The following is a 25,131-nucleotide window of genomic DNA, read 5'->3' as shown; positions in this document are numbered from 1 at the left end:
GTAAGTCTGCAGTGATTTGGTTTCATCCCTTTAAAATATTTTCACAGTTTGGTGGGAAACTTCTGTCACAAAATTCTCTCCTTTTCCTTATTTCCACAGTGTTCAAAACAATCTACTCCAAAGGTAAACATTTCTGTGAATACTTCAGTAAAATGAAAGGTGTGTTTTGTGATACCATTCACAGCTTTGAAGATCTCTGAGTTCATGCCCCCAAAAGCAAGTGCAGCACTGGTTTTGTTCCGGCTGTTTACACCCTGTCAGAGCTCAGAGCTGAGTTAATGTTTCACCTTAGGCTGCAGTAAATTAGATAAAACAGTATTTCCTCATTCCCAGAATTACCCTTTTACATTGTCTGCACTGCTCCTTTTGCTGATACAGGAAAAAAACATTGCTTAATCCCTTTTAACAACTGTTGAGACTATTTTTAAACACAAAATATGTTTCTGTACTGGATTGCTTTTTGCTGAGGCGTTTGTAAGACTACCAAGCCTCAGCCCGTGCTAAGTAATGAGAGCTGTCTTCCTGCTGGCAAATCTACCACCACTGTTTGGTAAGTTTAGAAAGATAAACCCATGTGAACCTCGGTGATTTTTCAACCTCATTTTGTTTCACCCAAATGCAGGAAAGTCTTGCTCCTTGGACAATAATTTTGGAAATTCTGAAGTGCTCTTTGAGGAAGCTTTTCAAAGAGGTCCTTCCCAGTGGAGATAGCACACACACACACCTGGCAGCTGACAAGCCTGTACCTGAGGGACTCTGCCAAGGAGCAGCTCCCACGCCTGCAGTGCTGGAGCTCCTGGGGAAGTGCCATGGGACCGGTGCTCACCTGTAACAGCAGAGGACAAGAGCTTCAGGTAAGGCATTTATCTTCTCTCTCTCTCTCTCCTCTGCTGGGAGCACACATATCCCACATGAATAACATGAAGCCATGGTCTTCCACTGTCCAGAACTCCTCAGCAAGAATCATTATTCTCAAATAGTGAAAATAATAAGAGGAGGGGTTGTCCTATAATCAGCATCCAGCCACCTCAGCAGCAGAACACTGGGATGCGTCTGTGTCAGCTCTCTGTGACTGTTCAGCACAAAATGAGAACCCAAAAGGTTTTGCATTGGGTAGTACATTGTTGCAGTGCTTGGAGAGATGCTGAGAGCTGTGGGGGTCCCTGCTGCATACTCACTTCCCAAGGCTCCGTGGCTGCTCCAGAGGTCCTGGGATGGATCCCACTGGTCAGTGCCATCTCATTTGCAGAGAAGCATAAAGCAATCATGGATTAATTTAAAGTGTTTGGGGAAGTTTTTTCCTTAAAAATATTCCCCACCCCCCTCTTGACAGAACAATATAGGCCTAGGTCCTTTGGGGGGAAGTTAAACTAAAAGAAAGTATTTTAATTAAACTTCTTTGATGTTTATGGCATTCAGAACAGTTCCAAATACCAGGCACCACCAACAGAGATAACTTTCTGTCTCTTGAACATGCAAACTAGAAGCTAGTACTTAATGCAGCTCATTTAATGAGTACATCTTGATCTGATCTGCTGTCTCAGAGTGTATTTTGTCCTATTAACATAAAAGTACGCAATTATTCCAATAGATCCTAATCTGGTGTAGTTAAAATATCTGCCCCGTTTTTGGCAGCTGAAGTCACTTGTATGGATGAAATATTTATTTAACAAGTTAGGGAGCAAAAAGGAATGACATTATATCAGGTAAGAGCTTTGGCCAAAGATAAAGCCACAATTGTGCATTTATCTGAGATAATAACAAAACGTTGTGCACTTAAAACTGTGTCCAATTAATTGTCGGTCCCCAGACTCATTCCTGTATCTGACAAGAAGTTACACCAACCTTTTTTTACATTTAAATTGTATTCTTTATCTTTGAAGTGAAGTTAAAAGGCATGAACACTGGGTGCTGATGTGCACACAGATAAAATGTTTTCAGATGGTAATAGGCAACGAATGAAATAGGGTTACAGATTGGAAAAAAACATTCCTGGTGTCAGTCCAGAACTTTTGCTCTTACTTTAAATGTTGTTTTGGTTCTGGTATGAGCATCACTGGCCCGTGGGCTCAGTTCAGAACACAGCAGGACTGGTGACAGAGCACTTGCTGTGAGCCCTGCATGTTTCTCAAAGAGCAGCTGGAACCTGCAGGGCATTTCACAGCAGGAGCTGCCTCACCGTGAGCAGTGCCCGGTGTTGGGAGGGGGTGTTGCAGAGTGCTGGGCATCCCGGGGCTCTGAGGGGGCTCTGGGCTGCCCAGGGGTGCTCCTGCAGAAACAGCAGTGAGGGGACCCACAGCCCCACTCCTCTGTGCTGGGGCAGCCTGGCCCCCGGTCTGCTGTCCCATGAAGAGTGAGGATGGCATTTGAGGCACAGAGACGACAGGGCTGTGTGTTTGCTTGGCTTCTAACTAAGCAATTAAATACACTTGGAATTGTGGGGAGAAAAAATTGCAGTCTCGGGCCTGCTATGTAAATAATAGAACAAAATACAGCCCCACTGATGGCATCTCCCACAGCTGTGGGGTTCAAGCTGTGGTAGGAACCTGCTGCATCCAAGTCCCTTTTTGAGAGCAGGAGGAAAGAGCAGAGATGATGTGGGGATAGGGCTTGGCACTGAGGGTATTTGTCTGTTCTGTTCTGTTCTGGGAAGGGTCACTACCTGGGTGTTCCCTGGCAGAGGTCTCAGCCGATGGTGATGGCTGAGCAGCACTGCAGCCTGGGACCAGGGCCATGGGTGGGAAAGCACAGACTAAGAGTGGTTCCTGTGCAGTCTGAGGTTTGAGGTTTGAGCTTTGTGTTTGCTTTATCATTTCACCCAAAAAAAAGCATACTGGTAACGACTGAGTGGTTTATTTTCTCTGTTGCTGTAGACACCGTTGTCAAGTCACAGAGTTTGCTGTAAATAAGTCTACAGTATAAAACAGCATTTCTTCTCTTAGAATGTCAGTTTTCTGCCTCCTCTTTCTAGCCTGTCTTTCAGGCATTTATTTTGGAAAATCTAGAAAGATAAGTTATGCAATGGTCTGGCTTGGCAGTCACCTTAAAGGCTGAAGGGCAGCAGTACTGCTGCTGTTATGGCATTTCACTCCAGGTCGCTGCTGGTGCCGAGCCTCCGCCTTGCCCTGCCTACGCTCCTTTCTGCAGGTAGTCTTTAGCAAGAGCCCCACCCTCACCTCTCCTTGGAGCACGAGTGGGAGTTGCTGTTGTTTGAAGCTGCCAGGAGCCCAATGCACAACTACAGAAAATAAACGTGCTATGAACTGATTTATTTATCTGCATTTTCTAGCCCGGCAATTAATTCTGCTTTTGGGAGGCAGAACCAAAGCAGCAAGCAGGCTGTGAAGCTGGATCGGGGCTGATAATGCGTTCCTCCCTCCATGGCCCTGTGCTAGCACACAGAGCAGCTTGCTAAGGAATCATCTCCCCCAGGATCTGCCGGCCCCAGCGAGGATCAGCCCCGGCTGCACCGCGGCAGAGCCGAGCCCGGCGGCGCCTGGACAGAGCGGGGACCCCGAGGTGCCGGGACAGGAGGGGTGGCAGCAGGGGCTTGGACGGGGTGGTCACCTGCTGTTGCCCTCCCACGAGGCTGCGACCTGCTGCTCAGGGCTGGCAAGTCATTGCTCTAACCTTACCTTTTGCAGATTGCTTTGACACTCATTATTACTGCACAGATACATCTTCCCATTACCTGAAGAACTCAGTGGCCCTAAATGTGACACAGCCCTGTGCTGGTGGCTGGTGGTGTCTGTGTGGGCTGTCCGGGGGTGAGCATTGGCCACTGGGCAGTGGGGCCAGCTCAGGGCTGGTGGCTGCATGCGGCTGTAAATGTACGGCTTGTGGGGAAACTGAGGCAGCTGGGAGGATTCTGACCCAGGATTTGGGAAATGGTTCCCACAGGTGCTGGTGGATGCCCAAGGTTCCTGGGGTAGCACAGGCACCACAGTGGGTTCTCGGTCCCGGGGATGTGGTGGCCAGTAAGGAGCGGGGAGAGAGAGCTGTTCTTGCCACTGCTTGTCTCCCCTGCTCCCAAGCGGGCTGCACCCCCTCTCCCTGTCCACACTCTCTTTTTGTCTGAATTTCTCACTCTTGAGACTTATATTAAATTTATCCCAGCCCTCAGGGAACTCAAAAGGGAATTCAGATGCTGTAGGTAAAAGCTACAGCATACAAGCAGTATTCCGGCTGAGAGGGTTTGGGTCATAACAATTCAGCAGCTCACTGATACATCCCTTGGGAATGCAACAGGTCCATGTGCGAACCCAGTGCAGCAAAGAGAAGACAAAGGAGGAGGAGGCTGCTGCCAAGGCAAGCTCCTCGAGCCACTTGTAAAATTCTCTGTGTTTCAGGGTCTCCATGTGTGGCTTTTGATGGAGTTTTCCTCTATCTAGGGCAAAAGAAGTAAGCTGAATCTATGGTCTCTTCTACAAACCTTTCTGTTTCAGGCAAGTGGAATCAGCGTGGCTCTTTTTGAATCCTGGATTGTGTCCTTTATGTGTATCTTGCAGTTCAGGGCTGAACTGTTTGTATGTACAAACTGAAAAGTAACAACCAGAAACATTGCATCCACTTTTGAGAAATAATTCGACCTCGGGGCAAGGCAGAATGGCTCCCTCCAGCCTCGGGGATCCAGATTAAGTTTCTCAGAGCTGGTGGCCGTGCCCATCTCCTGCCAGCACGGATGGGAGCAAGGCAGCAGCACGGCTCTGCTGGCCGGTGCCACCAGCCTGCTCCTCCTCGTGTCCTGCGGGTGCCCTGTGCTGCGGGGAAGCAGTGCCGATGGCACTGGGCACCCCGGAGGCAGAGCTGGCCTGGCCCTGAGCTGCCTTTGGAGCTTGGAGCAGAGATCTGCGTCTTTGCAGAACTGAAACTGTGCAGCCCAGAGTAAGAAAATGTTAACAATTTTCCAGATACTTCCCCCTCCCCTCTGAAAGGGATGCCTTGAGTTTAAAACAAAGCAGTCCATTTAAAACAAAAGAATAATGAATATGGCAGCCCTTGCTCTTTTGCAAGTTTAAACACCTCATCTTTCCTCAAAGAACAGCTCTAAATCATTTTATTTGCAAGCCCTAAGCAGGAATTTGTATTCATGGTAAGACACTTATTGAGTTAATTTATTTAAGGCTGGGGCATAATTTCTAATAGTGGAGGAGTCCCTAGGCCCAGTGCAATTGTCTCCCTGATAGGGCATTAATATTTTAAGGGGTTATAATACTCTGTCAATTGATCTGTGTCTTTTAGGAAGTAGGTTAGCAGTTATTGATGGTCACTTGTGTGAAGGACTAGCTTAAGTAAAGCCTGTGCTTGGCAGAGCAGTGCCTGCCCCCGGGCCAAGTCCCACGCCCCGGCAGGAGGGGGCCCAGGGTCTGGGGCAGTGGGTCCGAATGGAATGTGGAGGAGGCGGAGGGAAAATGAGGCAATGCACATGTGGAGGGTGCTGCTGCTGCTACTCCACCGTGCCGGGCTCAGACAGCAGCAGGGGGAGCGCTTCGGTGCCTTCCTGTGGCTGCCAGCGCTGCTGCCCGCCAGGATTTCTTGGGGAGATGTGAGCCTGGGTGTGACCTGAGATACGTGTTCTGCAGGAGGCTTGTTCATCTTGACAGACAGTCTGTTACTGATGCCACTCAAGAGACGGATAACTTGACCTCTGAGTACCTTAATTTCTCTGTTCTTAGAAGTGGGGAACATTTATGCTATTTCTTGAGTGATTTAAAATGAGGACAATTCCAAATTTAAAAAAATTCGTGCTTGTTTTACTACTGTATTTAATTCCACATTGCACTAGGAAACAAGGTGCTGAATGGCCTTTAAAAACAAGGTAATGTGGAAACCAATCCAGATGAAATACCTTTGGTGAAGTCTGTTTCAGGGAAGGGATGACAGGACCACTGAGACCTGGGCAGAGTTGGCCAGGGCGTGTTCAGACCCTCCAAGCCCGCGCTGAGAGTGATCAAACTGTGGCAGAGCCGTGGCCTGGGACGGGGGACAGTGTGAGCAAGTGCCGCAAAGCTGCTGCCAAAGTGTTGGCAAGATCTGACAAACCTGAAAGGATACCGAGGTGCCTTCGGAGGCTGTCACCTTCTGTTTAGTGTTTTAGCTTTTATGTTTTCTCATCAGAGGCCCCGAGCTGGTGGAAAGCATTGACTGTAGGAACCTGAGTGACACTGAGGCCATCTGAAGGTGGCTGTGTCGGGCCACAGCTCTGCCCCTGGGACACCAACACACACCCCCTGCACTGCATGGAGCAAGCCAGAGACAAACAGCATGAGTGGCTCTTGGATACAAATCCAGTGTCACAGTGGCAAGCAAGTCAGTCACAGCTTTTCAGCACTGAGTGTGTTCTAGCTATTGTCCAGCAGTGACTCTGTTGGTGTAATGAACTCTTTGCAGCTCTAAGGTCACCTGGGTAATGAGCACACAGGGATTGGACTGCCAGTCACGGCAGCCAGGTAGCCCTGCCATGCCAAAGGGCTGGACGTCATTACTGGTGTTATAAAGATGAATTATTCATAGTGGGCTACAGTGGCCTTTCGTGGGTGTGTTCACTGGCTCTGAGGATAAGGTTTTACTTACTCCTATATAAATTATACCTCTTACTGCAATAGGTAAAAGCATTTATCAACTGAAAGCTAAATTCTTCCATCAAATGCTGGCGCTTTGTGTTTCTAATGTGCATGTCTTATTGTGGATATTGAGTATTTATTGAGGAAAACTGAACGTTGGCATGGAAGGACGGGCAGCTGCAGTGCAGCTTTGACTGTGCTGTCTGCAAGAGCAAAATAAATGTGCTGAGTAAAAGTGGGCTGTGGAGGTGCTCAAGACAGTACAGGGCTGGTTTTCACCCAAAACTTCCTGCGGTGAAGAGTGTTTCACTGCCCTGCAGAAACAGACTAATAGATGTGTAAGATGAATGATTGTGTCTGAGCTGTGCTCCTCGAGGCCCCATCTCCTATTTTTTCTTTACATGCTCATCTGTCAGTGTGTTGTCAAACTTTCAAAGCTGCGTCACTGGCAGCTCTTTTCACCCTCACTCCCTCCCTTCAGCCCTGCAGGCTCCTTTCCTGTCCTGGGCAAGTGCTGCCGAGGCAGGCAGGTGCTCAGCCAGAGTGGAGACAAAATAAGGTGATCCTGTCCATCACTGCTTTTCTCCTGGGAGAGGTCACTGAGTCCCTGCTGCTTTTCCCCTGCAGGGGTGGGCTGGGGCACGTAGCAACTGCTCGACTGCATGGATTGAGTGCTGAACTCCCCCAGCTGTGCCTGCCAGTACAGGGCTGCAAGGGAAACCAGTTCCCTTTGTCAGTGCCTGTTGGAGTAAGTGCCATCAAAGATGACCAAGAAAAGTAATCCCAAATTACCCAGTGCACACAGCTTATTTTACATTTATCTGTTACCTGGAAGCGTGGGAAAAAACTTTACACATGTTGACTGAGGATTTTATGACCATGTATTTGCTGTAGCCTGTTGGTGCATTGACTATGCCCTTGGTCTGATATAATGTGCAAATAATCAGATGTCTGATGTATTTCCTCTATGTGTTCCTTTATCTTGGTGCTCCTCTGTTCTGTTCACTCAGATGACACACACTCTTCACAAATTCTACTTACTTGAGAATCTTTCTGTAATAATATATTTTATTCTGCATTTCCCACTCTAGCACACCCTGAACTGAGCAGAGCACTCAGTAAAGATCCTCAGTAAACCTCCTCTGCTTTACCTGGCACTGGAAGCAAACTTGGCTCCAGTTGTGCTGGTACTGCCATCACGAGTGCTGCTCTTCTGTATTGCCTGGGCCATGCTTTCACTGACCAGACACAAATGTCCAAACTAAACAGTGCTGAAGGTTATGTTTTTCTATTAAAATGAAACCCTTTACTGCACAGAGAGACATAAATACACAATCTTATAATAATTTCTTCCCACTACTGATAATCTCTGATGAAAGCCCCTGCCCTATAACAGCAGAATTGCCATTGCATTAACTGGCACACTGAGCAGTGAAGAAATGCTGTGGTTATATTCATCTCTGGGCACTGGTATCACCTTTTTCTTGCCCAGGAGTACTTAAAGATTTCCATTTCGCTGCCTCCCAGTCTTTGATATATTTATTATCGTTACAGTCATCCTGTGCAAAACATGGGATATTAATGAGGGATGCTCATGAGAGGTTCCTTAGCTGAACATCATGAAGTCTCGTATTTTAACTAAAGTCTAATTTGTAAAATTAACGTCTTCCTGCAAGTCGTTTAAACAACCTGGACCAATCCTCCTCCTTTTCAATCAAAACTGTGGTCTAACATTGATGTGAGTGGGTAAATGATTCTCTCTCTGGTCCTGCATCATCACATTATAGTGAGGAGCACTTGAGAGCATCTAAAAACATCTGTGTACCATTCAGAGAACGGGCTAGAAGAAAAAAGCCTTGTTGGAAATTCACATGTTGGACCAGTATTAGAGCATATTGTGTGTTTTGAAAAAAACTATCCTTTCTCCAGTGGGATGCCCTGCATTCATAGTACTTGAATGTTAAAGTGTTTTACTGACTCTGTATGGACAAAGTTGTTATTTCCTGGAGCTCTGCTGTCCATGGCACAGCACCAGAGCTGGGCATCTAGCTGAGGAGGCAGAGTGTCCTCTGGGCTGTGGGGAGCTGTTACAGGAAGGATCTAACATAGGCAGAAAATTTGTGATGTTTGGGTTATTATGGTGCGGTCACATTGGAAGCTGAAGCTCTAAATGCCAGATGTGATGAGAGAGGTGCTAGGTCTGAAAAAACCGTGTGTGATTGGAGCAGCACTTCCAGCAGGGAGCTGAAGATCAGAGTGGAGCAGAGCACAGCTTAGAGCTGCCACTGTGGCACCCACTCCAAGGCCAGCATGAGCCTGAGGAGTCTTGGGCCAGCAGCCAAAACTCGGTTCCACTCCAAGAAAAGTCAACGAAACCCCTTTGAAGTGCAGTGACCTCAGCAGTACTGCACGCTGAGGGGCCTGCCAGCATTGCTGTTAATTGCAGGGGTTTATCCCAGGTACAGTCAATGGAGCACAGAGTTACAGCCCTTCTGTGGGGCTGGTTAGGGGAGCCTGGGACTAAAAGATGCTGGAAGTGCCATCTGTGGACAGGATCTCTCTTGGCTTCAGAGTCTGACTGCTCTGGGAACTACCCACGCATTCTCCTATTTAATAAATCCCTTCCCATGGTACCATTCTCAACATCAGCTAATTGTCATCCCGTACTGACAGGAGAGGAGCTAAAACTTGTCAAAGACTTCAAGACCTGAGTTGTCACCAGGGTCTTCTATGTGGTGTTAGGATAGAACATTGCTGAAAAATGACACTAGCCAGGAAAAAGGGCAGGAGCCACTATGTATCAGGAATGTTTAACATCACTCCATGATGGTTCTGACTGTGCAGCACTCCTTTTCCCTGTCTCCTTCCCTTAAAATAATTTTTCTTAAACCACAAAACTTTGTCTTTCTTTTCTTCTTCACAGACAAGCAGAGCAAATACAGAAACAATCTCCGGAGATGTTCTGCAGATATTTTTCCTTCTTTGGTCTGTGTTTTTTCCTTCCAACCCAAAGGTAGGTTAAAGGTTTGTTTTATTTTAAAGGGAACTTTTTAATTACATTTCATATAAATAATGTGGGTCAAAAGGAAACAATGCTTCCAGTTATCCAGCCCATCCTAATGAAGCAGGCTGCAGTCAGGGATGTGGTATAGGAGAGAGCAATCTGCACAGGTCCCTAAACCACAATATATCCATTGACAGTGCAACCCCTGATTTCCTGCTCAGAACCAGCACAGTTTGTAGTTTTTTACCAGAAATGCCTCCCACAGGGCTCCTAGCTCTGTTATTACCATCCTTGGACCTACAAGTCCCAAATTTCTTGAAGTGTTTACATATATATTGTGCAAAACCTGGTTTTGCTGTAAGGTCCTGTTTCGTCTAAATCCTGCAGCTCCAAGGCCCTATTAACCCAGCTTTGAAGGAAACAGAAGAAAAAACCTTGGTGAGAGCTGTGAGTAACGCCATGGCTGCTTCCTGCCCAGAGCAGGGTCCTGAGACTGGGATCAGCAAAGGCTCTGCCTCCCATCTCCTGCCCAAAGCAAGAACAAACTCTTAACCCTTCCTTTGGTTACACTTTCCTCGTGTGAGTGTGTGCCACTCTGCGCCGTAACACCTTTTACGGTCCAAACCCCTGTCCCTCTCACTGTCTGTGTGAGGGTGCAGAGCTGTCAGCCTCAAATGCAGCTCCTGCCTTCAATGTCCAGCCACAAAACATAAATTCTGACAGCACTGCCCACAGAGCTTTGGGGGTGCCTGTGAAGTGCACAGTCCTCCACCCTTCCCCTGCAGTATTACTCCTCACAGCAGCTGTAGGAGCTGACACTCACATTTGAGGATGAAGCTTATTTAGGGGACTAGAGATTAGAGAGGAGGAGCTGTTGGGCTGTAAGATTTGTCTCAGGTTGTCATAAATGGGAGGAAAAAAGAAATGCATGTTCCTTATACAGACTGTACAAGAAGGGGTGGGGAGGGGAGATTGGGTGTTATTGTAAAGGCTTCTGATCTACAGACCTTGCTTGATTTTTCTGTGATATTTAAGAACATTCTTAGGATACCGTGTGTGCAACCTGTAGCTATCGGCTGAGGCAATTTGCCATTTTCCCACCTCTTGAAGGTGCTAATTATTCAGCCAAGACAGCAATGTGAGCAAATGCTTGTGATTTCAATTATCTACTTGGTTTTAATAACTATTTTATGCAGTTTGCTTGTTTGAGAACAAGCTGAAAACAGTTGCAGCTACACACCAGACGTGCCCAGCCCAACATGTAACAGTTCGTGTTTGTGTCCCCAGGAGGTGCTCCCTGGGCCATGGATCCCTCTTGCACGGCAGGGACACAACATCGCTCCCCGGATTTGAGAACCTCACCACGGGGTACAACAAATACCTCCGGCCCTACTTTGGTGGTATGTTGGCTCCACACATGGGAGCATTTAAAATCAATCTGTAAGGCTCATGTGGAGGGGAGAGCAGGCTTTAAGCTTGCTCTAGGATACTGCAGTTTCAAAGGTGTTTCTTTTTATTGAGCTGGTGTCCCAGGCTGCCCTCCTTCCTGTTGTCTTGAATAGCTGGTGCACATATGTGTGGGGCTTGGGAACATGTCCAGCTGTGAGGTGAAGAGCAGGGAATTTATAAACTTTATCATCTCTATGAAAGACCTGACTGAATAACTAAGTTCTGCTCTACCTGTACAAGCTTTTGTTTAGAGCCTGACCCTTGTGAATTTCTGCTTTACTTTTGCTCTTGTACAGCTATTACAGCTATTTATGCAGTTATAGAGGAACAAAGCCATTCTTCTTGCCAGGAACATTGACTTTTGACACATGGTTTCACTTCACACTGAGGCACAAGCCTGTTTCAAACCCTGGTGAGACTGGGGAGTCGGGAGCAGGCAGGTATTTAGGAACTTACCTGAGGCTATTGAGCAATTTGGGTGTCAGGTCTCCCACCTTCCAGGTGAGTGCTGTCATCACACAGAGGAAAGGGTTTCTCAGAATGACATTCAGAACCTGAAAAGTATAACTGAAAGTTTAAGAAACATCAATGACCATTTTTATTTCTATTCATTTTGGTTTTGTGCCCGAACTCATTAATGAAAAATGGATAGAAAAATTTCTCATCAGCTTTCAAAAGGCCTTGGATGTTTCCTGTTGTAGACTGACCTGCTGCTACTGGTAGCCCTGAGCTGCTTCCTTTTTCTGACCATGGTAATAAATTTCTGGGACAATACAGATTTACCATCTTGTTATGCTGAGAATGCCTGACCTGATGCAGGACTAGAAAAGCTCCTCTAAATCCTGTGACACCAGTGAGCAGATGCTTCTTTGTGAGATAACAGAGATCAACTGCATCTGCAGCAAACGTTAAAGGAGAATGGTCAGGACTCTGGCGTGACCTCTCCCCGAGGCTGAGTCCTCACAGATGTGTCCCGTAGTTAGTAACTGCAGTGGGTTTCAAGAGTGCGAATAGACAGAGATGGAACAACAGCTACTTTAAAAAATACACATCTTTTGTAAATGAAATATATTTATGAACAGTTTAAAACAAACAAACAAAACAAACAGTTTAAAAAAAAACAAACAAAAAAAACCACCTGGAAAGAGATTTAGAAATTGTGTCCATTCGTGGTTCCTCGCTGTGATTTGGATGATGAAAAGGAGTTTCAGAGGTCCCACGAGGAAGGGCAGCGCTGTGTTGTCACCCAGGCAGAGCGGGCTGTGCTGGAAAGCGCCGAGCCGCGCTCGGAGCCCCGCGTTCCCCCGGCATCGGCAGAGCCCGGCCCGGCGCGGGGTCCCTGCTGTCCCCGTGCCGCTGTTTCCCCGTGTCGCCGTATCCCTGTGTCCCCCTCGTCCCGTGTCCCCCTCTCCCCATGTCGCTGTGTCCCGTGTCCCCCTCGTCCCGTGTCCCCCTCTCCCCATGTCGCCGTATCCCTGTGTCCCCCTCGTCCCGTGTCCCCCTCTCCCCATGTCGCCGTATCCCTGTGCCCCCCTCGTCCCGTGTCCCCCTCTCCCCATGTCGCTGTGTCCCCGTGTCCCCCTCGTCCCGTGTCCCCCTCTCCCCATGTCGCCGTATCCCCGTGTCCCCCTCGTCCCGTGTCCCCCTCTCCCCATGTCGCTGTGTCCCGTGTCCCCCTCGTCCCGTGTCCCCCTCTCCCCATGTCGCCGTATCCCCGTGTCCCCCTCGTCCCGTGTCCCCCTCTCCCCATGTCGCTGTGTCCCGTGTCCCCCGTGTCCCCTGGCCCGGGCGGTGCTGCCCTCTCGCGGTGGATCCCGGCAGCGACGCTCGGTTTGCGGCTCCGTCAGGTGGGAGCTGAAACCCGGCAAAGGCTACTGCTCCTCTGGATTTCAGGCAGTGCCTGCTCTCGGGAATCAGGGACCTTCTCTGCCTCTCGCTGCATCCTCCCCGGGAGCCGGGGCTGCCATCGCTCCCTGAGCTGTGAGAAGTGCTCTGCGCAGGGGTCCCTGGCCTGGCTGCTCTCTGGCTGGTGTGGGCTGTGAAGCAAGGAACAAAGTGGCCCTGGCTGCCTGTCCAACGGCAAATGCCACTGAAATGCTGCTGATTTATACTGCTGAGCTTCACAGCCAGTGCTGCTGGATATTTGCCCCTGCTACCATCACCAAACACAGAACCACAGCTTCCTAACAGTGACAACTGTATTTTGGATCATGTCATTTGTGAGCTTATTGCTCTGAAACTGTGTCTGACCCTCTGGGCCTCTGCAGTTTTAGAGACAGCAAGTGAGACTGAGGACAGTGCCCACCCTGCAAAGTATCCTGAGAGGCTTTACTGTGCCCTTCACACTCCCCTTCTCTCTGCTGAAGCATTTCTTTCCCTCTGTAGGAGAACCTGTACAGATTGCAGTGAGTCTGGACATCGCAAGTATTTCTAGTATATCTGAGAGTGACATGGTAAGTGAAAGAATTTTTATTTTACAAGGTAAGATTGAGATCTGCCTGGGAGATTTCACATGTAATCCTGTGTGTTCAGCACAGAAATGGTCATTTTGAAACTGCTTTGCTGTTCTGTGGCCGTTGACCACTTTTAGAGGTGGGGTAAAACAGGACTCATTTATGACTGCAGACTGTGGAGATGCCATTGTAATGTGGGCTTACAAGTAAATAGAAGTAGTTCCAAAAGTCCTACTGGTCAAAAACTCATTACCTTCTGGAAATCAGGCCCTGTGGAAATGGAAAAAATCAGTCCTGTGTGGCATCCCTTTCCTTCATGTGGAAGCACTTTGTGTGGGATAGGGATGGCTCTGTTGGACGTGCTGGCTCTGACTAAGTCCTGGACAGGGTTTCTTCTCAAGGAGACGAAGTAAGGCTTTGAGCTGTGACACAGTCTGAGGCTCAAAGGACTGGTCATCCCAAGAAAAGAAAGAAAATAAATTTAAATATACAGAGAACATCTTCCTACCACTGGTGAATCTGATTCATTCCACTTCTGATAACAGATGGATTTCGAACATTGATCACTGAAAGCTCCTCTTTCAGATTGACCAAAACTATGGGCAACTTGGGTAAATTCAGCAAATAGTTTCAGTCCAAGCAGTCAGAAGTTCAGTCAGGAACAATTTCAACAGTTAACTTCTGCCTTTTCGAGACTACCACCACCAATTATTTTTTTCTACCTCCTCCCAACAAATTAATCAAGTTCACTAAATAAAATCTTGTAACTTTGCTAAAGCTATTCATTCTGGGGAAGGAGCAGAACCAACAAAATCAGTTATTCACAAACCTCTAACTTAAATGAAGTGCCTCGTAGAATAGTTCCTGTTCTGGATTTTTTTCTTGATGATCCATCTAAATTTTTCTGGCCATATAGGAAACATTGCAGAGGCTCAATCTGTGCCTTGATAAAAGTTGGAAAATCAACTAGGATTCTTCACTTTTGCCACTACTATAATTCACTGAATTGAAAGCCATAACAACCCAATATTTGACATCACAGGCTGAAGGTAAAATTTTAAAAGTTGCATATGCTGACACTGTTACCCTTTAATTCCCTAAAACGTTTGAAAATTGGAGATGGGATGAAGCAGAAGTGCTTGATCTTCCAGAGCCAGGCAGCAGTTCTCTGGTGAAATGCGGTTGTTCAGGCTGTTAGCACAAGCGCCCATGCCAGTCTGCCTGTGACACAGATGTTCTGAAAGTAAAAGGCTTTGACTGTGAGGAAGGAAGTGAAATAGTCCAACAGTGCCTGTGGTGTCCAGAAGTCTCAGCAAAGTATCACCTTCAGACTGAGAGGGTGCTGCTTATTCTTTTCTGTTGGGGCACTGTGAAAACACTCCAGTCACTGCAGGTTGATTTCGGCAGGCCAAGCTCAAGTTAATCCCAGTGTTCTTAGATTCAAAATTCCTATTAAAATAGAAGGCACAAGCTTTCTTTTTTTCATTTGTTTGGGGTTTTATTAAGACCTCCCTGAAATAACAGGTTGGATTCACTTACCTTTTTTCTCCAAAGTGTCAATGCCTCTTTGATGACCAGATTTATAGTACGTGTGGAATTTCCCAGCTCTAGGCAATGACTGATCTGTAACATCACTGACTTGCGGGGTTTGACCTCAAGTGTGTGCTTCCCAACTGTTCTCTTAACCTGCAAAATGGACACAAAAACATCATTTACAATCATTGCTCATTAAAAACATAAAGCACTATAAGTATAATCTTTAGTCCTCAAACTCCACACCTTAGAGTGGAAGTGTATTAGAAATATTACAGAGTGAATAAAACTGGGATGAAAACAAAGCTTGAAGCTTGGTTGAACAAAGATGTGTTCTGTCCCTTGTCACACACGTGGTGTGCCTGCAGCTGTGCCGTGCAGGTGCTGGACACGCGTCCTCCCAGGCTCTGCTCTCTTTGCCAGGATTACACAGCCACCATCTCCCTGCGGCAGCGCTGGATAGACCCACGGCTGGTCTTCCATGGCAACAAGAGCTTCACGCTGGACGCTCGTCTGGTGGAATTGCTCTGGGTGCCCGACACCTACATCGTGGAATCCAAAAGGTCCTTCCTGCACGACGTCACCGTGGGCAACCGCCTCATCAGGCTGTTCTCTAATGGCACTGTCCTGTATGCCTTAAGGTACAGAGACCTCTGGCTTTGGTGCTGCTGGCTCAGAATAGATTTCCAGTGTTACCCTCAACAGGAGCCGGTACCAGCTGTCATGGATCATGAGTTTGGGGTCAACAAGCCAGCTGTGACCATACTCTGCTGATCCATTTACCCCTGTTCTGGCCTCCTGGAAATGCCAGTCAGGGATCAGGATCTCCCATCACAGTACTTGCTATGTCCTGAGACCTGCTCAGAAAGCTCATAAGTTTAGGTGTCACTGAGGAAAAGTCGAGTCAGATGGAGGCGGGGGAGGAATGGAAGGAGGACATCACAACAATAAAAGTTTAACTGATAGTGGGAAACTATTTTCTTATCCAGTGCCATGTAGTGATGACTTCTGTTTTTTACCAAGAGTTGTATTTGTCCATGTACTGCAGGAATGTGCACTGCACTTGGGTTAGCAATTCCTACAGTACTCTCCTTAGCTTGCAGTAACAGGGTCCCAGTTACCTCAGCTGCACAGAAAAAACTCACCTACCTCCACGTTAGAGCAACAGAGCACGTGTGCAGTTAGTTACTGTGCCTTATGTTGCAAGTGGTGACTTCTTAAGATGTGCAAATTGTAGCACTGGGGGAAAAAAAAGTGAATCTAAACTCTATATCCCAACAGAGCAAAGCAAAATTCCTCCTTGGGTTACATTTTCATTGGGATGGCTGCAGAGAGCACTTGTTCTTAAGAAAGGTTCTCAGTTAATTAATTTCATAGGTTCAGATAATCGAACTGAGAGGGCAGAGGCCTTATGATCCAGTTTGCTGTGTAAAACAGCAATTTCATTACGTGCTTTTATTGCAATTTTCAAAGTTCTTTCTTTGCCTACAGAATCACTACTACTGTTGCCTGTAACATGGACCTGTCAAAATACCCTATGGACACGCAAACATGCCAACTGCAGCTAGAAAGCTGTAAGTATAACACTCTAGAAAACTCTAAATTTGTTTATTCATAAGTAACTACACGTTGTATATTTGGATTCAGCACAGTGGCTTTCTGAAGTAGACTTTTATTCCTGCAAATTATAATGTCCAGAAGAAAACAACTTCTGCATCATCATTCTTCAAATGTTTGTGTTGTAATCTACAGTCCAGAGAACTCCTGTCACTGTGAAGTTTATGCAAAAAAGTGGTAATAAAGAATATTTAATTAAAGTGTAGGTAATTCAATCTTTCACAGAAAGGATGAAGTAATATTGGCTGCTTTTCAAAATTTAAGTCCTTTTGAACACACAGCTTCTTCGAAACTGACTTATGGGGTAAGTGCAGGGGATAGAGTACAGCAAGGAACAATTCTCATATTTTTAGGTAGCTACTACCTATTGCACCCACCAAATCCCCACTGTAAAAAAGACATAAGGAAGGGTGGTTCTCACTAGAATTAAACATGGTTCTCAAATTTTGAGCTGAAATTAGGGCAAACCCAGCTTTGTGGTACCTGCCCCTCCACTAGGGCTGACTGCTGCAGGAATACAGAGGATGGGACCCTTGTCAACAGAAGAGTCTCAGACTGGGAATTCTCAAGAAGAGGAATTATCACTGAATTCTGCTCTCAATTAGATTAAAGCTCACCTATGGCAATGCTGGCTGAGAAAGCCTCCAGGAAAACGTAGGCCACTGCAGGGTTGTTACCCCAGAGCTCAGCCAGCGCAGCGCTGCTGCTCTGTACCTGTGATGAGCAGGCAGCCAGCTCCTGCTGCATGGCACAAAACCAAACTTCCACTATCTCAGCACTGAAAAGACCAGATTTTTTAACTTCTGGGGTTGCAGCATGAAGCATCTAGGGAAGCACATATTATTTTCACATTAAAATCGTATTAGTTCACCATGGTTAACTTTATTACAAAGAATAGCTCCTGAAATAATAATGATTGGCCTCTTCTGCTAAAGCAGAGCATGGTTAGGCCTGGTTTAACAGTGATTGGGTCCTACATCATGCTCAGTTGCTGTATAATTCCAATGAAATTACATACATATTGCCCACTGGAGATTTCATTAGGATAAGTGCCCAGAAATAATGCTATTTAAATATACACCAGATGAATTAACAACAATCTATCACTTATTATAAAATTTTCCTGAGTAACCACGATTTATAAAACCACTTAGGAACTTTGAAAAGTCACATGCTTAGGATTCTACTCAGGGATTCATACTCTGAACACCTAATTTAGGAGTTCATCACGCCCAAGCTCTGGTAATTTGTGTCTAATAAGAAAACACAATTAGATGTAAATAGAGCTGCAACTGCATCTGATTCCTTCTACCAGGACAAATGGGTTATTATCAGAATCACAGCGTCCCTACACATGGTCTCAAAGAAGGGCTCTTAATAAAAGAATTAAATCAGTGAAACTGATGGGCTTGTTTCCTAAATTAAGTCAAATTTTTGAAGGGAATGTCAGGCTGGCAACTCAGTACAAGATTTATCTCTCAGACTGCAGTATTCCTCAGTCTATCCTGAAGTCATGTCATCACTTACATCCCTGGAGGCATCCATTCAGATGGCATATACAGAGTCCCACTGCTTTTAGGCAGGAATTTGGTGTTACCTAAATCTTATGTGCATTTATTTTTCCTCAGTAACTTAATGCCTTTGAGGATAGGAGGAATGATTTGCAGAAAAAGTTGTTATTATGAGCAGGTTTTCTGGGCAATGTGTACCCAATCAGAGGAGCCTGGTTCATAACCACATAGCAGTCTCAGCTATAAGTTCTCAACTAACTGAAAATGCATTTTCTGATGTTTTAAAGCACTTGAATAGATGACTCAGTGAAATGTGCTTCTGCTCCATGGCAAGGGGCTCAGTGGGATCTGAATTCTCTTTTTTAACCACTGTGTTCTCCTGCTCTCCACTCAGACTGAAGAGACTGCATTTGAGGGTTAACCACTGCAGTACTTCTATCCTGCTGCATGTAATCAAGCTGTGTATGACAGCAATGGATTATCTTTGAAAACATAAATACCCCATGTAAACAATTGAAATAGGCTCTCAGCAGCCTTGCACGTTGTGTGTCGTTCCCAGAGGTGTGTGTTCCTGTCCAAATCCGGAGCAGGAGACCAAGTGTGGTGAAGGAAGCACAGCCAGTGTCCCCTGTGGTCGGACACAGCTCAGGGGACCTCTGTCCAGCCTGCAGTGCCAGCATCAGTGTTCTGCTCCCTGCAGGAGACAGAGCAGGGCAGCAGCTGGGCTTTCACTGGCCAAAGCAGTCACAAAGTCTCTGTGTTCTCCTAAGGGGGCTACAATGAAAATGATGTCACCTTCACCTGGCTGAGAGGAAATGACTCCGTCCACGGCATCGAGAAGCTGCGGCTCTCTCAGTACACGGTGGAATGCTACCATACCCTGGTCTCGAAGTCACAGCAGGAGACAGGTAAATTCTTGAAAGAAAAGAGGAGAGAAGGCTCTTGACTATTCCCCATCCCATCTCCTCTTGTTCCTGTGGGCCAGGATCTCTTGACTCAGGCCTGAACCAGCAAAGTCTTTAGCAGATCTTACTCTCACAAGAAGAGATGACCAGAAAGGTGATGAAATCCTATTAGTTGCAATCATTGCAGTACAATTTCAATGTATGAAATCTTATACAGTTGCAATCTGTAAGATGGAAATCCACAGAAAGATGGAGGTTTAAAATATACTGTATTCATCTGATGGATTTTTAATTTTTTTAAAGTCTCCTTTTTTTTTCTCCACACGTATCTGAAGAAACTCTATCCCTTTTATCCAGGTGTGCAGTCTATAAATACTGTGGAGAGCAATGTTTACAGTAACTAGGAGTAAAATTAATTTTTTAAATATACATTTGTTTGTAAATTACAATTCTATCATGATGGATAACATATTTTTGTAGATCAGAATTCAATGTTTTTTTTCATTATCAGTGTAAAATACTCTTTTCTCCAATCACAGACACTATGAAAGGGGACAAAACTTCCTTGAATGACAAGGTTTTACAAATATCAGTGTTTTGTTGTTTTGTTGCATACACAGCCCATGAACAACATGGACTTTGTTTCTACACTTCAAAGGGAATTATTGTTTATAGAGCAGAACTATATCCTGAAAACACTACTGATCCAGCCTCAGAACCCTTATGTCAGTAGTTACAACAAATTGATTTTTAAAAGATGACTGAATTTTTTTGAGCACAAAAAGATACCATTATCAAAGATCACAAATCGCTAATGAAAATGGCGGTCTAATTCTCTGTGATGATATGGTACTCGGATGCTTTGGAATGTGAGCCAGAGCCTGCTGACATCAAGAGACAAATGTTTTGTCTGATTTTCAGCCATCAGATAAGGCTGAACTTGGTAGTGCCCTTCAGAGCAGGTGTTGGGAAAGGTGTGCTGTGCTGAGTGAGAGAGAACGGGTGAGAGCATCGGCCCTGCTCTGCTCTGAGCTGGGGCCCTGCTGTAACATTCCTGCTGTGCTCAGCTGCAGGAGCCCCTCTGCAAGGCATGTGCTGTTCAGATGCCTCTTTGCCTGTCAGTGCTGTGTGTGCCCCTCGTGTGGGGTGTGTTGGCTGTGTGTTAGCTCTGAGGGTGTCCCCTCGTGTGGGGTATTACCTCCATCAGCTCTCTGAGGTGGAAGCAAGGCCTCTCCCATGGTTGTGGTGCAGCTCTGCTGAGCTACATCAGCTGAAGGGCCAGTGCTGGGCTGTCTCAATTTCACTTCAGGTGTCCTTGGGAATCTCACATTCACCAAGTCTCTTCCTTTCATGAACAGGCAGTTACCCACGACTGATATTACAGTTTGAATTGAGAAGAAATGTCCTTTACTTCATTCTGGAGACCTACGTACCTTCCACTCTGCTTGTCATGTTGTCCTGGGTTTCTTTTTGGATCACACTGGACTCAGTGCCTGCAAGAACCTGCATTGGTGAGTTACTGGCTGAGGAAGGGAGAAGATTTAAGCAGGCAGAGGAGCCTTTGAAGGCTAGGCTAGCTTTTCTTGAGCTACCTGCTCAGGGATAAATGGTGTGCTTGCCTTCTGCTGTTCCTTGGGGCAGAGCTGGTTTGGTGTGGAGGAGATGCTGTGGCAGGGATATGTGCCCACCTGCAGGGCTGTGTGTGGCCAAGGCTCCTAGGAGATCCACTGCAGAGAGTAGAGGACAGAGCACACGATCTTTGTGATGTGCTTTGGAGGGAGCAGGATGGGGGCGTTTTTTACTGAAAGCATGAAAAAGAAGAGAAGCAACTGCCTGTTGGAGCCAAGCTGCCAAAGGCAGGGAGAGCCTGTGTGAAGCCAGTAGCTAATGCTACAAAAGCATTTCAGTTGCTGTGATGGATGGTTTGGATTTGGTAAGAAGTGATGTGCTTTATCTGGCTAGCAATAGAGAGCAATGACATGAGCAGAAGGGTAGGCCAAGATTTCTCCCAAGTGTCCCCAAGAAAAGGTCTCTCTGTTTTCCAAGGAGTCACAACAGTGCTTTCTATGACAACTCTGATGATCGGCTCACGAAGTTCACTTTCGAAAACCAACTGTTTCATTAAGGCCATTGATGTTTATCTTGGCATCTGCTTCAGCTTCATCTTTGGTGCCCTTGTGGAATATGCAGTGGCTCACTACAGCTCATCACAGAAGTGTGCAGCTAAAGTACCAGAAGAGGTAAGGCCTGATGCACCTGAATAAACACAGTGGTCTCGGACTAACAGCAATTAGTTCTCCCTTAACTGAATAAGACTGATGGTCTTCCTGCTTCGGATACATTAACAATTCTTCTCCTGATTGGCACTAAACCTAAATTTTTGTGTGTAACAAACATATGAATAGCACAGGAGTGCTGTGTCTCTGGCGGACTTCTGAGCAGCAGCCTTAGCTGACAGTCCTGTTGGGTTCATGGGACCACACTCAGAAAGGCACTTGGGCCTGGCACTGGAATTGGGTCCATAGCCCTGAGTTGAGCTCATGTGAGCTCCTCTGCTCCTTCCAAATGTAGCCAGAGAAGTGCCAGTATAACACAACTCTTTGCTCTTCTATCAAACAGCTCCAATAGCTCCAATAGAGAGAGATACTTCCCTCTACCAGAGGAAAGCTGAACGCTTCTTCCTCCCTTCCAAACATCAGTCCCACAGTGTTCTGTGGGGATTGTGAGAGTGAGTTGTTCAAGGGCTCTGCTTTAGTGTGAGAAATTAAATAGTCAGGTATGACTGTAGTCCAGTGGTCATCAAGGACCTAAATCCTGTCAGGGGCAAAAGAGGTTTCCCACCTCAATACTGAGCTCCCCAGGCATTAAGTTACTGTGTAGACAGGAAGAGATGGGTATCCTGTAGGAGATGGATGTTGGATTACTCAAGACTTGTTCAAGGATCTAAAAATGTATCTGGAATTACAGTGGTGGAAACAGGCATCTCTGGGACCTCAGACCCTCCTAAGATTAGGGAGCAGTAGACAGGTGTGTTTGAGTATTGGGATGACCACGTATGAAGCTGTGCTCTTATTTCTTCATCCTTATGGTCTCCTTGCTCTGCAGGAGAAGACAGACCTTAAAACTCTTGTTTCCTAGGGGCCTGCAAATGAACTAACTGAAGAAATGGAAGAAGTTAACATCACCAACATCCTCAACAATTCCATCACCAGCTATAAACAGAAAATCAGCTTCACAAGCATTGAGATTTCCAGCGATAATGTTAACTGCAGTGACTTGACCATGAAAAGTCATGAGAAAATCAAATGTGTCTTGAGAAACAAAATGCACAGGATTATTGGTTATTTCACAATTCAGAACCCTGGTAATGTGGACCACTACTCAAAATTGCTTTTCCCTTTGTTTTTCATGCTGGTCAATGTGTTTTATTGGGCTTATTATCTATACTTTTAGTAGAAATTAATTGCTTCATTCTACTTCAGCAGGAGAGGAATTGTGCCAGTGGGCATCCACGTACCTAACCTCAGTGGATTCAGTGTGGACAAAAAACTTCCTTGTGTTTCCCGAGGTACCCAGCAGAAGAGTGTGTGAGGTGTGCATGCAAAGCCTTGGTGTGTCAGCATCAGTAGCACTGACTCTGTTCAGCTGAGTGGCTGTGCTGGGCTCTTCTGCTCATAGCTGCATTTCATTCCATGCCTCACCTGGCTGGAGAAGGGTGTGCAGGACTGCACATGGCAGCTACAGAGCACTACAGGCGGCAAAATTATTTTGGTAGCTTGGAGCAGGTTGGAACCTTCGAGTTTAGATGTCCCAGAGGACGTATAGGATCATAGCTGTTATTCTTTGTTTGCCAGAGATAACAAAGGGACTGTGATTGCTGCCTCAATAGCTGCTCTGTTGCAGTGAGAGAGCCCTAAGGCAGCAGCAGGAGCACAGTGCAGCACAGCACAGAGGGATGCTCCTGTGCATGGTGCTGCTTTGTCCCGGGTGATGCAGTGCCAGGCCGGTGATTCGGTACTGCACAGTGGTGCTTCATTGCTTTTAACATCTGTCACTCATTGAGGTAATCCTCACTTGCTGAAGTTCTCCATCCCTGAGACAGATGGAGGGCTTGTTGTTGGTAGAGCTGCATTTTTTCAGAGATTTGGGAACATGAAATAGAGGCAGCAAAATCGTTTTGTAACCCATCTCTTACACTCTTCCTGCTGTGCTGCAGTTGAACAGGTTCTACCACTTTCCATGTCTTCCTCACAAATTATTTTTTGTCCTGGAGAGTGTTTCCTTCAGCTTTCACTGCTACAAGCAGCGCTCACTTCTTGCACAACTGGCCCATTTGTCATCCCCTCTTTTACGTGGCTGTGCAGCTGTGGCAAGTCAGTAGTGCTGCTGGGTGAAAAACGTGTGGGTTGGGGTAGGCTAGTCTAAATCACCCTTTCACTCTCTATTTTAGGCTGTAACACTGTTACTTTTTAAAAAAAATTAGTATTCTAAGTGGTCTCTGGAAACTGCCCAAAGTCAGCTTTGTTTATCCTGCAGTTAGCAGGAGCCAGGGTTTTCTTTTAAAGATAAATTAAATGTGGCACACACAGTTACATTAAAGAACCAAATGCCATTTGGTACTGTGTAGCTCAAGGGCTACTGGAAGTCTTTATTTCCTGATTGTAAAATGAATGGTTTATGGCAGGTTCCCCTACCCCACCACCCTTTTTTGTCTATGCTACTTTCATGAGAGGGGGCAGTCCTGCAGTTATGTGGGCAGAACTGGAATTGCCTGCTGTGGCTCCATTCAGCTCAGTTCTGGCTGAGTGAGGCCTCTCAGTTTGTGGCTTATGTTACAGTCTCAGCACGCAGTGTTTGCTTAGCTTAAGAATCTCTTCTTGGGGGTTCCTATAGAAGGTGAGCAGAGCACATGAAACTATAGATTTTTTTACTTTAATAACTTTTTATTGAACCACTTCACCATGCTATACTGTGAGGGATCTAACCCACATATTCATAAATCACACCTTTTACAAAGAGCAGCACAAGAAGACAAAGGGGAACAGACTGACAATGGCAAGTGGATAAACACAAACTCCAATAATGAAGTGTTGGCTTGTATATACTGGCATTTAAAGTCCATTCCATAAAAATGTAATAAAGTGAATGTTTGTGATATGAACACAACCCCTCAGAGAGATTCTCTACTAGAAAAAAATCATTATCTCTTTTCTGTATTGGTTTCTTTCTTTAAAACCCAACTGAAATGCCCTAATGTGTTCTACACTAGCTGCCAAATATTAATGTTAAAAAAAGGAATTTCTTTGTACAAAGCCCTCCAAGATCATTGAGCCCAGCTGTTCCCCCAGCCCTGCCAAGGACACCACTAACCCCTGTCCCCAGGTGCCACATCCACACAGCTTTTAAATCCCTCCAGGGATGGGGACTCCACCACAGCCCTGGGCAGTCTGTTCCAATGCCACCATCTTTTCAGTGAAGAAATTTTCCATAATATCCACCCTGAGCCTCCCCTGGCCCAGCCTGAGGCCGTTCCCTCTCCTCCTGTCCCTGTTCCCTGGGAGCAGAGCCCGACCCCCCCGGCTGCCCCCTCCTGTCAGGGACTTGTGCAGAGCCACAAGGTCCCCCCTGAGCCTCCTTTGCTCCAGCCTGAGCCCCTTTCCCAGCTCCCTCAGCTGCTCCTCATATGACTTGTGCTACAGACCCCTTCCCAGAAAGGCCTTTTCCAACGTGATCAATTCCATGACTTCAGCAGATGGCTCTCTCAGAGCTTGCTTTCATTAGCTGTAGCTTTTGTTACAACTTTGCTGCTTTGACATTGCTCAGGTCTGGCACCAGCAGTGAATCCTATTTCCCTCAAGAGAGAGGAGCAGTTTATGCAAGATCCACGTGCGGCAGAGACAAGGTGAGAGAATGTTGTGCATATCCCAGCTTGGTTTCTGGTCACTTTCCCAGAGGAGGACCGAGACAGAATGGCCGTACATTCACTGTCGTGGAGAACACTCAGTACTGGTGCGAGAGAAAGCAGGAGAAGCTGAGGGAACATCCCTGAAATTTCCTCTCAGTGCCTGATTTCCTGGCTGGTTTTAGGGACAGGTA

At 46.3% G+C, this 25,131-nt stretch overlaps 1 protein-coding gene across 6 annotated transcripts; it reads left to right on the top strand.

The window, feature by feature from the left end:
* Nucleotides 1-344: 344 nt before the first annotated feature.
* On the top strand, nt 345-24,234 carry GABRP (gamma-aminobutyric acid type A receptor subunit pi). Of its 6 annotated transcripts, none has more exons than XM_069028953.1 (12): nt 345-550; nt 623-854; nt 9,487-9,576; nt 10,855-10,967; nt 13,402-13,469; nt 15,426-15,643; nt 16,494-16,576; nt 18,901-19,038; nt 20,394-20,546; nt 21,082-21,275; nt 22,174-22,399; nt 22,521-24,234. In XM_069028953.1, exons 3-12 carry the CDS (start codon nt 9,521-9,523, stop codon nt 22,682-22,684), a joined length of 1,413 nt encoding a protein of 470 aa, XP_068885054.1. In that variant the 5' UTR covers nt 345-550; nt 623-854; nt 9,487-9,520; the 3' UTR covers nt 22,685-24,234. The 6 variants fall into 6 exon arrangements, with proteins under 6 accessions (XP_068885054.1, XP_068885055.1, XP_068885058.1 ...); XM_069028954.1 differs by adding an exon at nt 3,433-3,519 and having other exon boundaries at nt 345-854; XM_069028956.1 differs by lacking the exons at nt 345-550; nt 623-854 and adding exons at nt 3,532-3,612; nt 4,350-4,401.
* Nucleotides 24,235-25,131: the final 897 nt, after the last annotated feature.

This window comes from Aphelocoma coerulescens, chromosome 13 (genome assembly GCF_041296385.1).
Source record: "Aphelocoma coerulescens isolate FSJ_1873_10779 chromosome 13, UR_Acoe_1.0, whole genome shotgun sequence".
Classification (NCBI taxonomy): Eukaryota; Metazoa; Chordata; class Aves; order Passeriformes; family Corvidae; genus Aphelocoma; species Aphelocoma coerulescens.
This window is presented reverse-complemented; position numbering and strand designations above follow the sequence as displayed.

Excerpts from the sequence above, each read along its gene's own strand:
- GABRP (XM_069028953.1), top strand. The coding sequence starts at position 9,521 with ATGTTCTGCAGATATTTTTCCTTCTTTGGTCTGTGTTTTTTCCTTCCA. Across the intron at positions 21,276-22,173 it reads CAGCTAAAGTACCAGAAGAG|GGGCCTGCAAATGAACTAAC; the intron begins GTAAGGCCTGAT and ends CTTGTTTCCTAG. Across the intron at positions 22,400-22,520 it reads TTTCACAATTCAGAACCCTG|GAGAGGAATTGTGCCAGTGG; the intron begins GTAATGTGGACC and ends CTACTTCAGCAG.